The 17,181-nt window shown below is 39.8% G+C and overlaps 1 protein-coding gene across 1 annotated transcript in view; it reads right to left on the bottom strand.

Annotated features, from left to right (window-relative positions):
- Positions 1–17,181, bottom strand: part of capn5b (calpain 5b) — an 84,144-nt gene that overhangs the window by 45,891 nt on the left and 21,072 nt on the right. Inside the window, exon 3 of the mRNA XM_022214956.2 lies at positions 4,579–4,710. Coding sequence (XP_022070648.2) covers positions 4,579–4,710 — 132 coding nt within the window. The remainder of the gene's footprint in view (positions 1–4,578; positions 4,711–17,181) is intronic.

The following is a 17,181-nucleotide window of genomic DNA, read 5'->3' as shown; positions in this document are numbered from 1 at the left end:
ATCACTCACCTTCACGGTAACAACATTTCCTGAAGGCACTGGCCTCTTCTAGTAGGATAATACTTCCTGCCACGCTGCAAACTTTGTTCAGAAATGGTTTGAGGAACATGACAAAGAGTTCAAGGTGCAACTTTGCCTCCAAGTTCCCACATCTCACTCTCATTCAGCATCTGTGGGATGTGCTTCAAAAACAAGTCACATCCATGGGTGTCCGACCTCACAACTTCCAGAACTCTGCTGCTACTGTCTAACTCCACAGGGCATCTCCAGAGTCTGGAAAGCCTTGAGATTTTTACTTTTTTGGCAGCATGAAAAACATGAGTTTCACTATAGTATTGGCACATTTTTTTAGGACACTGTATAAGGTGAAAATAAAGTTCCCTCAGAAGCAGGAACAAGATCCTTATTTAAAGTATTTCTCAGCTTGTAGACAAACATTCCTAAAGTGGTAGAATAAGTTGTACTGAGTCAAACTATAGGGAACGGTAAAGGTGTTGCTGGGGTTCCAAAAGAGGTATAAAGTTTAGAGTAAGCAGGAAACTGTAAGAAATAAGATACATGGACATGTGCAGGTAGGAGTTAAAAGGTTAAACTTCTGAAATAAACTTCTGAAATAACTAAAAAAAAAACTCAATAAATTTGCTGTGACGCCACTCAGTTTACACTTGAGTCATGCTCACAAGGCTCTGGTTTACAGTGGGGGAAATAAGTATAGAACACATCACCAGTTTCCTGAGTAAATATATTTCTAAAAGTGCAATTGACTTGATATTTTTACAAGATGTAGGTAACAACCCATGCAGTTGACACATGCAAAGAAATCAAAACACAAATGGCCATAAATTAAATTATGTGCAATAATATGAAATAACACAGGAAAAAAGTATTGAACACCTGAAAGAAAGGGATTCTATAACAAGCATGGGATGTAAAAACTCCTGCTAAACTCAACCAGTAAATGGAAAGCAATCAGTGCAAATTCATGTCAGCTGGTTCAGTCCCAACTGAAGGCCTATAAGAGGCTGTCACATTATCAAGGTCTCACAAAAGAAACACCTCATGATGGGTAAAAGCAAGGAGCTTTCGCAAGACATGCGCAACCTTATTGTTGCAAAACATAGTGAGGGAATGGGGTATAGAAGGATTTCTAAACTCCTGAATATCCCTCTGAGTACTGTTGGAGCCATTATCAGAAAATGGAAAGATCATCATTTCATCATAAACAAGCCACGACCAGGTGCTCCTCGCAAGATTTCTGACAGAGGAGTGAAAAGAATTGTAAGAAGAGTAGTCCAAGAGCCAAGGTTCACTTGTGGAGAGCTAAAAAAAGATTTGGAATTGGCAGGTACATTTGTTTCTAAAAGAACTATTAGTAATACACTCAACCGCAATGGCCTGTACGCACGCTCACCACGCAAAACACCATTGCTTAACAAAAAACATGTTAAAGCTCGTTTAAAGTTTGCTGCAGAGAATTTGGACAAGCCGGTGAAGTACTGGGAGAATATGATCTGGTCAGATGAGTCCAAAATTGAGCTGTTTGGACACAATCATACTAACCATGTGTGGAGGAAAAATGGCACAGCTTATCACCCCCAAAACACCATACCTACTGTAAAGTCTGGGGGTGGGAACATCATGGTATGGGGCTGTTTTTCAGCAAATGGTACTGGCAAACTCAGTGTAATTGAAGGGAAGATGAATGGGCAAATGTACAGGGATATTCTTGATAAGAATCTGCTGCCATCTGTCAGAATGATGAAGATGAAACGAGGGTGGACATTTCAACAAGATGATGATCCCAAACACACAGCCAAGGAAACTTTCAATTGGTTTCAAAGAAAGAAAATAAAGTTACTGGAATGGCCCAGCCAGTCACCTGACTTGAACCCAATTGAAAATCTATGGAAAGAACTAAAGATCAGAGTTCATCGGAGAGGCCCCAGGCACCTTCAGGATTTTTTTGTATGGAAGAATGGGCCAAAATCCCACCTGAGCATTGCATGACACTTGTTTCTCAATACAGGAGGCGTCTTGAAGCTGTTATTACCAGCAAAGGCTTTTGTACAAAATATTAAATAAATTTCAGTATATGCGTCCAATACTTTTTTCCTGTGTTATTTCATATTATTGCACATAATTTAATTTATGGCCATTTGTGTTTTGATTTCTTTGCATGTGTCAACTGCACGGGTTGTTACCTACATCTTGTAAAAATATCAAGTCAATTGCACCTTTAGACATATATTTACTCAGGAAACTGGTGATGTGTTCAATACTTATTTCTCCCACTGTATTTAAGGATGAAGCCAACATGTAAATCTGTCGGCATATACTGTATGTAAAGAAGTCCTAATAGGTTCTCATCTATCTGTCTGTCTGTGGATTCATTCATCCTGAGTATACATTAGCATTGTAGCACTCCCCTGCCGATTGGCCAAGTGAAATAAAATGAAAAAACACTCTAATAAAACCGCAATCACAGGACATCAATCCAGGCTTCCAGCTCCTCAGAGACTCCACATTAAGCTTCCACTGATCAGGCTTCCAGTGACTGATGGCAAAGTGCTGTAATGATGCAACTGCATTCTTTGTTTACTTCCTATCATAACGGTTCCTAATGAGACACTTAAACCCAAAATCGAGATTTTTTTTTTCCCCCCATCAAGCACATGTAGCCCCTCACTTTTTCACAACATACTATCCCCATTTTTGTGCAGGGAACCTTCTCTTTTCGATTATCTTTCAGTTACCTCATCATTACTGGGCTGATCGTCCCTTAATGTTTTCACAGTGTGGTTGGCATCACTGGAAACATTTTTTTAGAAGCCATTCAGCCTGATCAGGTTAAATCTGTAGCAGGGGGCATTTGTGAGAGCAAAAGCAAAGCATGGGATTACAATTTACTCACACATATGAGTTTGTTAGCCATCAGCTGGACATTGGCTGCAGTCTTTAGTTGTGCTATTTTAACCCTTTAAGCTTCAGTCAATTCCAGCCGTTTTCAGTACAAAAAATCGCTAATATTCTATTCTTAAATAAAAAAATGACGAAAAATACAGGGAATATTGGACGCACATCGCGAGGTGCATTTCCTTGAAAACGACCGATTCGGGGATTTTATACCGACTTCAGGACATGTTTTGGACAAAACAGTTTACTGGCTTGTGTCATCTGGATGTAAAAGGTTGGATTATGGCCGTTTTTGGTGGAATCTTTTTTTCTGTGTGTAATAATGAACCCGGAAATGTGAGTCGCGCTGTGTGTGTTGAAGCCGTGTATAGAGAACGGATGGATGAATATTCGTTTTTGTCGGACAAATGTGTTTTTCTCACCCGCTGTGGTAATCGCATCTGAAAGTGGTTTATACCGGCGGATTCATGAGAATCTAAGCTTTCCATCGGCGTATAGTGTTTGTATAATCGGGTTTGCAGCCGTCGGACATTCTTGAAATTCCTATGCAAATTAGTAGGTGTACCGCCGGCGGTACACCTACGACGCACTGAAGCGTAAAGGGTTAAAGGAACAGTCCAACATTTTGGTGAGAGGCTGATTTAAAAGGGGTCAGCACGTGGTTAGCATAGCTCAGTATAAAGACTGGAAGAGAAGGAAAACAGCTGTCCAGACTCTGTCTACCCGCTTATCATTGTTTAACTGGTACACAAATATTTTTTAGGTTATCAAAAGTAGCTTTTAACAGAACAAAATGTGAAGATGTTACTGTAATAACAGACATAAGACAAACTGAAGCCGTTTGATCAGTCGGTCTTGGTTCTGCAGGGTCAGGTTTATCAAACACTGATGTAGTGTTTGATTTGAAAATGAAAGAGAAGAAAGAGGACGGGAAGGAGATAGGCGAGGAGGAGAAGAAGAAAAGAAAAGAAGGAGAACAAGAAGAGGGAGAAGGAGGACGCTGAGGGGATAAAGAAAAAGCAGCAGAAGAGGGAGGAGAACAAGGCAGATGAAACAAAGGAAAAGGAGAACAAAGAGGAGGCAAAGGATTAAGAGGAGAAGCAGAGAAAGAGGATGAGAAGAAGGAGGAGGAGGAGGAACAGAAGGAGAAGAACAAGAAGAAGAAAATGAAAAGGAGGAGAATGATGAGAAGAAGTAGTAGAAAAAGGGGAAGAGGAAGAAGAAGAGGAGGAAGAGGAAGAAGAGGAGAAGGACGGAGAAGGAGAAAGAGAGGAAAAAGAGGAAGAAGGAAGAAGAAGGAAGAAGAAAGAGAAAGCGGAGGAATAAGAGGAAGAAGAGAGAGAAGAAGTAGAGGAAGAAGGAGAAAGAAGAGGAGAAGAAGATGAGGAGGAGGAAGAGCAGAAAGAAGAAGATGAGGAAGAAGAAGAAGAAGGAGAAAGAGGAGGAAGAAGACGAAGAAATAGGAGGAGGAGGAGAATAAGAAGAGGAAGAATAAGTAGAGGAAGGAGGAGGAAAAGCACGAGAAGAAAGAGGACAAGAAGAAGAAGGAGGAGAAAGAGGAAGAGTGGAGGAAGCAGAAGATGAAGGAGATCAAGGAGGAGGAGAAGCAGCAGAAGATTAAGAAATATTAAAAGAAGGAAGAAAAACAAACCTATGTAGACTTACTTTTTGCCACAGAGACTCTCTGGAGGCCAGACTGGAACAAGCCGCTACGAACCAGCAGTTCCCCAGCTGCCCCTGGTGAAGGTCGTGAGCACTGATGCCGTCTACAAACAGGTGGGGGTCTTCACACAGCTCCTACAAAGACAGAGAACTAGTTACTGGACATGCTCACTTCACATTTACAAAATAATTCTCTGACAATTTAAACCTTGAAGATGCTCATATTATCTCTGGCTGTGAAGATTTACATTTGAAACAAGACTTGCTGTTTTAAACACCCCTAGTCTATCCCTACAATGGAGGTCAGTGAGATTTCAACCATATTTCCTGCTTCATTGACACTTAAAGTATTTTAAATCGCTCTTTAGTTGTTCTCAGTGATTTAAAAATTTTAGGATTTCATTTTAGAATTTGATTGCACAAGTTGACACCCTGCTTTGTCTTCATTTTTTTTGTATTTTACAAGTTTTTACCCTTTCTTTCTTGCTTTTTTTGCATGAAATTTGTTGCTTCTCATGTTAGAATATTTACATCACATTGGTCAACTCAGGCTGTTTTGAAATGTCCTATATAACTAAACTAGATCTGATTTGAATGTGAGTGTTACAGCAGCAAAGACAGTGCAAACATTTAGGAAATGTAGCACTAAAATAAAAACACACATGGAAATAACAGTTTTGCACATGCCAGTGGTAGGTATTAGTATTGCACAGATCATTATTCTTTTAAAAGACTCTAAAAAGGTTGTTTGTTGTTACCGAGCTGTGTCTACAGTCCACAGTACGAGAAACAGAGGTGCATAAATGAGTTATTAAGGCCAGCTGATGAATCAGAAAGATACCATCTGTCCTTCAGCTCCCACGTATCACGTTCATGATCTTCTACCCCTGAGTGGGAGGCCTGCGTGCGTTTGTGAAATCACATTTGTCGAGGCTGCTGCACCAAGGTCCACTTTCTGCCACGACGTGTGCAGACGGACGCCTGTTACTGCAAACAACACGGTCATCGAGCTGCTGCTGCTTTCTCTCTCCAGTGTGCACTAAACTCTACCCCCGACTGTACCTGCATCCACGTAAAACCCACACACCTGGGATGATGTGAAACAGGCTGTTAAAGAAAGACATGCGGCCCTTTGCTTTTATGTTTATGAGCAAAGGTGACGTACTGTAAAGAAGAGGAGCCATGCCAAAGAAGTTAAAATTATTTGCACTTTTTACAAATGAATCAAATATCTCAACATATGCACATAATATAAAGTTCAAAATTCACCTTTTCCTCTGAAAACAGGATGTATAAATATATCATAGTTTAGTATGGCTTACAAAATGTGACAAAAAGGGTCATCCAGGCAAGATCATCTTTTTTATGAAAACTCATACAGTGGGTACAGTGGGACTCTAATAAAGAAGCAGAACCATCTCGAGGAGGATCAGAAGAAATGGACAGCATGTGAGTTAAATATGAATGTCGCTGCAAAGGGTCTGAATACTTATGACCATGTGATATTTCAGTTTTTCTCTTTTAATAAATTTGCAAAAAATTCTACATTTCTGTTTTTTTCTGTGAAGATGGGGTGCTGAGTGTCCATTAATGAGAAATAAAATGAACTTTTTTTGATTTTGGCAAATGGCTGTAGGGTCATTCCAGGTGAAATGACCAGATATTCCTTGGGGGTGTTGCTGCACCATTTTCAAATTAGTCCTAAATTTGCATGCCATTAGATAGTCACAAAAGCACTTTCTATGCAAAATTGTAGGCCTGTAGCTCAAATAGTTTCTGAGTTGTGGGGGTCTGAAATTTTCAGAATTTGGGCTATAAAAAGCCTCACCAGCATTTTTTGCATCTTTAAGTGGTTATTTCTCAGCCTCTAGACATACCAGAGAGCTGTGAGTTGGTAAACAAGGCCTCTGCATGTAGCTAGTGCCCCACAAACATCCCCAGGTGTTTCCCTACACTCTGCAGGCCGTGGGGGCTTGCTAAAAATGCTAAAAAATTAAGAGACACCTACTCACGAGTGGAGTTTGGGACCTTAAAAGTACTAGAAATACTGCACAGAAGTGTTCTAACATCCCTGGGTTCCATTCTACACAAACTTGTCTGATAACTTAGCAAACTGGAGCTTTCTAGGTACCTCAGTTTGGAAAATATGAGCTCCCAAAGTTGGACGAGATTTTTAATTGGCTATTTTTGGTGGCAAAAATCTCAGTGTGGGACAGGTACCAGAGACCCCAAATTTTTCTACAAGACAGTTCCATCTGTCTTCTATCACTGTGCAAAAAAGCAGCAGGGTTATATTTGTAGTTACTGAGATATTCTTACTCAAAATGGCATGGGTAATGTCAAAATCGTTTTTTGCTTTTCAGGACTTTAAATTAGGATACAAGTATTAGTAGTCATTCCAATGGTAGTATTATGTATGTTTTGTTCTTTTTGAAATGTTAGTTGTTAAAGGCGACTACCTTCAAAAAGTGTAATGACAGACATACATTATGAACAAAGAGTGTAGGGAAACACCTGGGGATGTTTATGGGGCACTAGCTACATGCCTTGTTTACCAACTCACAGCTCTCTGGTATGTTTAGAGGCTGAGAAATAACCACTTAAAGATGCAAAAAATGCTGGCGAGGCTTTTTATAGCCCAAATTCTGAAAATTTCAGACCCCCACAACTCAAACTATTTGAGCTACAGGCCTACAATTTTGTGAGTTTTGTGACTATCTAATGGCATACAAATTTAGGACTAATTTGAAGATAGTGTGGCAACCACCATCTGGTGAAACCACACGGAATTACCTTGTAATGGCATAGAGAGTGAAAAATTTCAAGGTGTCTGAATACTTTCCGTACCCACTGTAACTGCACAAGGGTTTTCTAATCATCAGTTAGCCTTTCATCACCATTAGCTAACACAATGTAGCATTAGAACACAGGAGTGATGGTTGCTGCAAATGTTCCTCTGTACCTCTATGTAGATATTCCATTAAAAATCTGCCGTTTCCAGCTAGAATAGTCATTTATCACATTAACAATGTCTAGACTGTATTTCTGATTCATTTAATGTTATCTTCATTGAAAAAATTGCTTTTCTTTCAAAAATAAGGACATTGGTAAGTGACCCCAAACTTCTGAACGGTAGTGCATGATACAGGTATCAAATAAGAGAACCATACTTACGAAAGTTCAAGTTACACCGAATCACCAACCATAAACAACCTCTGAAAATTTCAATTTGCTTGAAGTAAATAAATTTGGAATAAAGAAGACTGAACTACAGCATTAGTCCCATTCATTAACACCTTAGATAAACAGGTAGCCCTCCTTTAGCCTGAGTCTGCTGCAAATCTGTTCCCGTTATAAGTGAGGTGTTCCTCTCCAACGTCGCGATAAAAATAATAATAATAAAATGAAATAAATAACCAAAAAAGCAACTCTCAAGTAAAATATACAAAAACAACACAAAACAATTCACATAAAATAAACCTACAAATAAAAAAAAACAATGCTTGCTAATAGGGATCCAGAGAATCCTTGGATTCGTTGGGCTCTCGTGCATATTTTTGTAGCCTCAATATCATAGATTTGCTTGGTTAAGCTCCAAATATCAAAGGGTTTTAGTTATATTATTTCATTAGTATGTTTTTCTCCTTAATTATATTACTGTAGGGTCTTAGCCTTAATATTTATTAGTCAGGTAAAGGAGTATTTTATATATTTTTATAAGATTTTAATCAACAACATGTAAATCATTCAGGTAAAATCACACCACTAACAACATTATAGGGGTCTTAACCTAAATATTTAAACTTGTTAAGTCACTCTGTAATACTAATAGACTAGTATATTTTTTGTGTTTTTTTTTTTTAGTTTTTATTGACTGGAAAGCATTTTGTCTGTTGTTTTAAAAGTGCTATATAGGAAATCTTGACTTCATTTCACACCACTTTTCAAATGTCAGTCAGCTGTTGCCATGGGAAACGTCCATCTGCAGGCGCAAATCCACAACAACAAATCCGTTTTATCCTTTTTTTTATGGTAACAACGATTTTTATAAAGAAAGAAGTCAGACTGAACTGAAATACTATTCAGATCATCATGTACCAGTCAAAAACACTCATCCATACGAGCATCTAATGGATTCTGAGGTTAATGCCACATCATGACGTATTGATTTTACAATAAAAGGTGAATTAAAACAAACTGCATCATACCCATCATCTCAGTGACTGGCCAGTATCTGATTTTTAATTTCAGGTGAACACCAGCTCAGTAAAAAGCACAGAACAGCTTCATCTCTCCTGTGTCCTGCAGAGTTGAACCTGCAGTGTTCTGGGTGTGAACAGTCCGTGTGCTTCTGCTCTCTGCTTTATAGGACCGGCAGGTCGATGGGCACCTCGGCCATTACTCAACCGACAGCGGAAAGCGCAGCACTACTTAACAGCTCTTTATCTTTACACACTCACAGCACTCAACTAGGGTTAGAAAAGTAAAAGAGGGAGATAGGGGGAGAGAGCACGTGAGCATTTACTCATGCAACAAACGCACAGCGGCACTGACACGACGTCAGCTGATTTTCCGACCACAGCATCGAGGGTTTTTTATCTCTTCAGCAAATTTTCAGTATCTGTATTAAATCAAGATGTGACGTATCAGTGTTGTTTGCCGCCACACATGTGCACGTGCTTGTCAGGTCTGATTGTAATCAATGCTATTTTCCTGGGCTGGACGCCAACAACGTCAGCACTCGTGCAGCCCGAAGCGCAGTGATAATGCACCTTAAAGCACCTTAAACACCAGAAGAGGAACAGCTTTAGTAGCTTTGGTACAATTACAGCTACGGTAGCTTGCTAACAGCTATCCATAAACACTGAGAAAGCAGAGCAGCTGCACGAGGCTAAGACAGATTAAAACAATAAGGTACTTAAAAAATATGTCAAGGAACACCTACAAAAAAACAACAGACATAGTTAGACACATAACTTGTAGATATAAAACTAATGCTGTAGTCATCCGAATAAAATGTTGGGGAAAAACATTTTTACTAAATGGGTCATTGTGCACTGCTAGCTTTACTAGCCTAAATAATAATGTAAACTTATCTGCACCTTTTTTTTTATTTCATTTGCAAATCCAACCACATTCTATTACTCTTGTACACTGACAGTCATTAAAAACTTTGAGACCATATTTTTCAACATAATTTTTATTTTGAAGCCCGAAACTGGATTTTCTTCTTATGAATCATTTGTTTAGCATATTGGCATACAGAAACAAAAATCTAAAGTTTCAAGAATGATTTCAAAATAAAGAATTTCTCAAAAGAAAACGGCACCTGCCAAACACAAAGTCACAACAGTCAATACCGAGTATGGCCTCTGTTTGCTTGGATGCAGGCAGCAATCCGTCGGCACATGCTTTGGACCAGGCTTCTGATTGTGGGTTGGGAACAGCCCATACGCCTGGCTACATCACTGTAGCTCAAACCGGCCTCCACCATACCCAGTGCCCGGAGACGTTGTTCATGTGATAGACGCGGCATGATGCTGTTCACTGGACTAACAATGGTGGCCTTTTTTGGGCCTTTATATTAGGCCTTCAAAACCCATTCTCAAATTGTGCAGATACTCACTGAGTATTGCTTGGTGTGTATTTGGTTCACTTTAGCAAAGTGACCAACCTATGTGCAATGAATCATGACAAAATGACAACTCATCATTATCTCAACTACCAGGGCACTAGATCATCAGTAAATCCACAATGAATAATTACAACCCCCCTACAAGTAGAATTCTGCGGACATTTCTACCTCAAAGTTTCTATTGACTGTCAGTATATATTCTGTTGATTTTTCACTATTGTATTTTACATATTTTTTATCTTATTTCACTTCATTTCATTTTTATTTGATCTTATCTTCACTTCATACCATAATATTCTGTGTTGTCTTGTTGTTTACCCCTTTATTGAGCATCCATGCTATTGTAACATCTTAATTTCTCTCTGGGGATTCATAAAGTCGTCTAAGTCTAAATCAGTTATAAACAAACATAAAAAGCTAGTGTTTACAGCAAAATAAACCATTTTAACCTGACTATTATTACTCCGCCAAGAAGGCGGAGCTTCGGCAGAGTATGAGACGATCAGCGCTGGTTTGTCTGTCTGTCTCTTTGTTAGCAACATTATTTACAAACGGAATAACGGATTTGGATGAAATTTTCAGTGAAGGTTAGAAATTACACAAGGACCAAGTGATTAGATTTTGGCAGTGATGCAGCTTATAGTCTGGATCCGAGCATTTGATAAAGATTTCTGTATCATTGCAAGATAGCAGCACGGCATCACTGTAACCATGACAACAAGTGAACACTACATCAGCAGCCTGCTGACGATCACATGATTGTGATTCTACTACAAATGGACGGAAATGATAAAAGAAACAATTGATGAAATTGGGGGGGGGGGTATTTCTGAGTCCTATCAATTCCCGCCAGACACTTCATTTTTAGGTATCCATACATAACATACACATGCACACGCGTGTGCTCAGCACAAGGTCACTTTGTTTGTGGGTACATCTATATTAAATGGACACTTTCTATAGTGTCATGATTTCTGCCACAAGTTTCTTAAAGATTTCAGCTGTCAAACTTTGCTCTCTGAGTGCTTTTCTCGTTTTATACAGAAATGACAATAAGACTCAGAGAAGACCTTCACCTGCACATACTTAAATGATTTTTGAAAACAGAACTATATCAGCTCGTGATCTTAGCACAATAAAGCTTTAGGAACATGACACTAACAAGCTAGCTGTCGTTTTTAGACATTACATTATGTTGGTTGTTGAGCTGTGACACACAAAATGCTGTTTCCGATGTTTAAACTCAATTCTTTGGCCATTTCTTTATATAAAATGCAGCTATATCAGTGGCTTCTTTGACATGTTTTCAATTAATTTGTAGCCAACTACAATTAAATGCTCAGTAAACATTAAACAAGTTTGACCATAAAGTTGGTTGATTTGTGAAAACACAGGCATGTTTACAAGTAGTCTGCTACTTCTGCAACAAAAATAGATCAATCCTTGAAGGCTGTTGACACAGCACATTCAAGTCCAACCACTGTGGATTTGGTAAGATAAGAGCATAGTGACCAACCGATCAACCAAGAGACCACTAATTAGTGTGTAATAGTGACAGTCATAGCTAAGGTCCTTCAAATGTTAACATATGTTTGGTGATCATGTCAAACATTCAGACTTTACAGATCAAAAATCTCATGTTTAGGTCTTTAAACTGTCCCTGAAATCTAATCTGCACAACTGACCAATTGAAATTTGGCAATAGGTGAAGTTCTAGTACTTAATAAATATGACCTTTTGATGCTTTTCTCGAATCTATGCAACTGTTAAATTGCAAGTCTTTGGGTTTTGGGCTGTTTTGAAGAAAAATCTGCAGTTTCAAGATGGTCTGGCAACTTGACAAGTGATTAGATATCTATAGATTAATAGATAATCAAATTAATTACTCCCAGTTACACTTGAAAAATCAATAATTACCTAATTTTATTAAGCTCTATTGGACCTATTTACAGTGACAAACTGTGAACTTTGGTCAGAGACATTTCCACCCTGACGAAATCAGAATCCTGTAAGATAAATATTTGCGGTTCTGGACAGACTTCAGCAGCATGGATCAGTGGTCAGAAACCAGTGAAGCTGCAGCGTTTCTGTGTGAAGTCTGCATATTGTTTTAGCTCCAGAGCCCTGGTTTCCTCCCACAGTCCAAACACTGCAGCTGAAGCGAAGTGGAGACTGAAGATATGGTGTGAATGTAAGTGTGAATGTATTTGTCAGCGCGTTAGCCCTGTGATAACCTGGCAATCCATACAGTGTGGGCTGTCGGCCTGTCGACCCTGCAGCTTCAATCATAAACATCAGTACTGGCATCAGCCCTCACAGGTCATGTGTATGTACACAAAGGCAGATCACAGCATATGCACACGATGACGTGCACGCGCGCGCACACACACACACACATTATGTTTTTCTATCATTGTGGGGACTTACCATTGACTCCCATTCATATCTAACCCCTAACCCTAACCAAACCCTAACCAAAACTATGGCTAACTCTAAAGAAACGTTTTTGCATTTTTACTTTTTTCAGTAACAACAACATGGCCAGGAAAACACTGTTTAAACTTGTGGGGCCCGAAATGAGGTCCCCACAAGTGACATAGTTTTCGGTTTTCCTACCGTTGTGGGGACATTTGGTCCCCCACAATGTAGCAAAAGCTAGAACACACACACACACACACACACACACACACACACACACACACACACACACACACACACACACACACACACACACACACACACACACACACACACACACACACACACACACACAAGGTCAGCCATTTGCTGACTCTGCAAAGCTGAAAGCTGCAAAAGCAAACTTTTAATCAGAAGCAGAGACCACTGCAGTGCTCCCTGGAGACCTGCAGTCTACCAGCAGCCTCCTCTCACCTTACAGACCAGCACTGAACTGTTTCCTGTCTCTACGACGTCTGTACCTGCGAGTCGGTGCGACAATGTGAAGCAGTGTTTGGATGTCGCGCCATCGTGGGACCGTGTGCGAGTTAAGATATCTAATCATCTTCTTCTCGCCGTCCGCAACAGCATTGATTGGTGGAGTCTGAGCAGCGGCGCTGGGCTCCCTGTGGTGGCCTGCCATGCAGGGATTGGCTCAGGTGGAAGAATAATAGAGTATCGATCAGTGCCTGGCCCTGCAGACACTGAAGTAATGTGAATATTGTGGCTGAGTACAGCCTAATCATTTACCCAGCTACTGAGGACCTTTCAGCCAGCTTCATAGCTGTCCTCAGCACCATTCATCAACCTGTGAGGGAATCACAGCCCCATTTATAAACACACAACCAGCCACAAGTGTAAAAGCACACAGAATAAAATGTGGAGCATGACTCCAACTTTAAAGAACACCTTACAGCTTGCATTAATTACAGTCAAGTTTGCTAATTAACCATTCTTCTTCCCTGCCTGCATCTCTTTGTGCCATTAAGTGTCACCACTGTCCTCATGTGCAGGTTCGATCCAATAGAAACGTGAACCAGTTTAACTCAAATGTTGCTCCACAGCACGGCTATTGGTCAAAAACTCCAAAGAGTGCCTTTAAAGACAGTGAATGCAAGTAATTTCAGCAGACAAACCGGATTCCATGTACCTCTTTTCATCAGTTAAGATTAGCATTATGAAGAAAACATTTCATGGAAAAAAAAATCCAGTAAATTACCAGATGGTATATTTTTTCAGTTGGTGCATAGGAGCACCAAATATTTACACAATGCTACAAACGGAAGCAATGCAACAAGGCACTCAGAGTTTATTCTGCGCTAAGAGTTGCCGTTCTTTTATGGTCACTGAGAGTTAGAAAAAAGTTCAACTTTGGGTAAAATTGTCAATTTTTACATAGTCTGACTCTCTGGATGCAGGTTGCAGGTATAATCCTGCCATTGGTCGCTCATTTCAGGCAGTTTTGTCTTTCCCTTCTGCTGAGTGTGTTACCATTTTATTGGTTAAAGAAAACAACAAGGACCACCTCTGGGCAGCAACCTATTGCACTGAAAATTTCAAGTTTTGACGAGGATCTGGATCATACAGGAAGGCAACCCTGCTAGTTTGTTTCTTTTCCGTCTCCCTGCATCTAAAACAATTTCACCTTTCAGTACTTTGGTTTAGCTCCGCCCACAATGACTGTGATTGGTTGAAAGAAATCCAAACAAGCCAGTTTGTGTTTTCCCCATACAGCAGAATGATAATGTGGTGCAGCCAAACCATCACGTTCTACAGAATGGCCGGTACAGTGAGACTACTTTTTACACAAAGTGAGCGCCACAAAAACTACATCAACCGTCACAACTTAGCCTTCTTATACGAGTGCTGAATAACAGCTAAACAACAATTTAGGATAAGCCATCACTGCTGGTCTCTGAGTGTTGATGTCTGCACCAGATTACATCTACACACTACCACATTATTAACATGAAAAACGATGCTTGGAGGAACATTTTGGTCACCATAAATCTATCAGGTAAGCAGCAGTCAGCTGAGGCAGCTGGCTGGTCAATACTTGCAACACATTTTTTTGTCGATATTACACATCAGAACAACCAAAATTTCTTAGCTGAAAAAATGCTTTCATCGACACACAGCCTTAAAAGAAGATTCTGCAGCTTTATGATAACTTCCTTATGGAGTATTAAGTAGTTACAGTGACGTTGTTTTTGGCCAAATTCATTTAAGACATCAAAAATGATCTATACTACCTTGTTTTTTGGCAAACTAGAGATGAGCCTAGCCTATTGTTCTGGAGCATTGACGATGGAACAGAAAAAATAGATGCACGCACAAATGCAGTGGCTGCAGTATCTCAAAGCTACACCAGGTGGTTGGTCTATAAACTGTGATATATATAATATTTACACAATTCTTCTTGGTTTACGTCTCCAACTAAGTTCGAAAAAGGTGTTAGCTTGTTCACAACCCATCTGTCATGTTGGCAAATATTTCTTTTCCCTGTGCACCGTCATGTTAGCTGACATTTTTACAATAACCCTGAATTATTTCTTAAACTATAGTAAACCATTTTTTAAACAATGGGAGTAACAATAAGTGTACCGAGACAATTTTAGAGGATGTCTGGTTTAGTATGCAGCTTCCTCAGTTCAATGCACTCTGTAATCCAACCTGCTACTGTCAGAAGTCTATTTAAGTCGTCATACTCGCCTCCTGGAACAATAATGCTAGAGTACAACTCCGACACGGAACAGTTCAGCCGTGTATTAGCTGTTGGTAGCAGGGTTAGCAGCCAACGGTGTGATTTTAATAATCTTGTACAATGTGTTCACGAACAATACACCATTTAATCGGCATTCCTGTACAGACAGAAGCTGCAACTCAACTGCTAACACCGTTTAGGTCAATCAGTCAATCAGATACCATGTTGGACAAGTTAAAATTTCAATAAAGTTTATTCAAACAAGTTGGATGCTTTCAGTGCTGGCTAAAGACTGAAATGTAGTTTTACTGTGTGCAGTTCTAAAGCTAAAGTTTCAGTGCTGGCTTGGGTGGATAATTTAATTTAATTATGAAAAGGCTGCACTTACCTTAATGGATATTTTTTTTATCTTTTATTTGATTTATACTTGAGAGCAAACAGCACAGAGTCCTTTCTTATTGACAGCATTTGAGTGCCTAAACAGCTACAGTAAGAATTATGGTCGGTTAGACACTTTAAAAGTATTTCAACACGCAAGTAAAAAAAAAGAAAATCCAACATTCCTGCAGTGCAACGTCCCATTCCCTAATTGCAACTTCAGAGATGTATTGAAGGTTTTGTGCTGCCGTAGCTAACCTTGGCACCAAATGACTGAAAATCTCCTTCCATTGACTTACAGTGCATATCATCTTACTGCCCCACCACTGCTTAGTTAAGATATAAATAATCACAATTAGTAGAAGAGGAGAAGGGCAGCAGGAGAAAGACAGACAGGCTGAAAGACGACATGAGACAGGCCGAGAGGAGGCACATTTTATTAGAGCTCTCACGCTCTGCCATTGGGACTTCACAGCGGCCATAAATATTGCCGAGACACATCGGCGCAAGGATAACAGTGAGCACAACAATCTCTGAGGGGGTTTAAGCCTGCGAGCCTTCACCCCAACGCTAATAACACAGTCGCTCGCGTCTTTGCGTCCCCATTGCAAGCAGCAACGTGAAACTTATAAACCATTAGAGGCCATTTTCCTCAAACTGTTTAACAGGAGCTACAGAATCGTTCTAATTTATTGAGCTTTGTTGAGAAACCAAATCAAAAAACTGAGCTTTTCCAGCAGTAAACACTGTTAGCAGAAGCCCTGAGAGATGACACGGTGAGAAAAAAGGCGCTTTCCTCAGAAAATGGATGCTTCTTTGTGGGTTTTCCTCCTCTAAACTCTCAAACTGGTTCTAAGATCGTTATTTTTACACGTCAAATATGTCAAAATGTAAGTATTAATTCTCATTATTCTGCCAAAGAACGCGGTGGAGTTATGTGATGATCGGCGTACATTTGTCCGCCTGTCTGTCTGTTAGCAACATTACTCAAAAACAGATTAATGGATATGGATGAAATTTTCAGGGAAGGTCAGAAATTACACAAGGACCAAGTGATTACATTTTGGCAGTGATGCGGATTTGTTAAAGATTTCTGTATTGTGAGATAGCGGCACACCATCACTGTAACTATGATTACAAGTCAAAGCTACGTCAGCTGCCTGCTGATGATCACATGACTGTGATTCCATTAAAAATCCACCACTGTGAATTTGTCGGGACTTATCCGTCAGAAATGATACAAGGAACAGTCGATTAAATTGTGGAGGTATTTCTGAGTCCCATCAATTCCCGCTGCCCGCTACATATTTAGGTCACGCAATTCAGTATCCATATATAACGTACACATGCAGAACAAGCACCTGCAGGGTCATTTTTTATTAAAGATTTCATCCGTCGAAAATGATACAGATGAGCAGCCTTGGTGGAGCAC

The sequence above is a fragment of the Acanthochromis polyacanthus genome, chromosome 17, assembly GCF_021347895.1.
Source record: "Acanthochromis polyacanthus isolate Apoly-LR-REF ecotype Palm Island chromosome 17, KAUST_Apoly_ChrSc, whole genome shotgun sequence".
Classification (NCBI taxonomy): Eukaryota; Metazoa; Chordata; class Actinopteri; family Pomacentridae; genus Acanthochromis; species Acanthochromis polyacanthus.
This window is presented reverse-complemented; position numbering and strand designations above follow the sequence as displayed.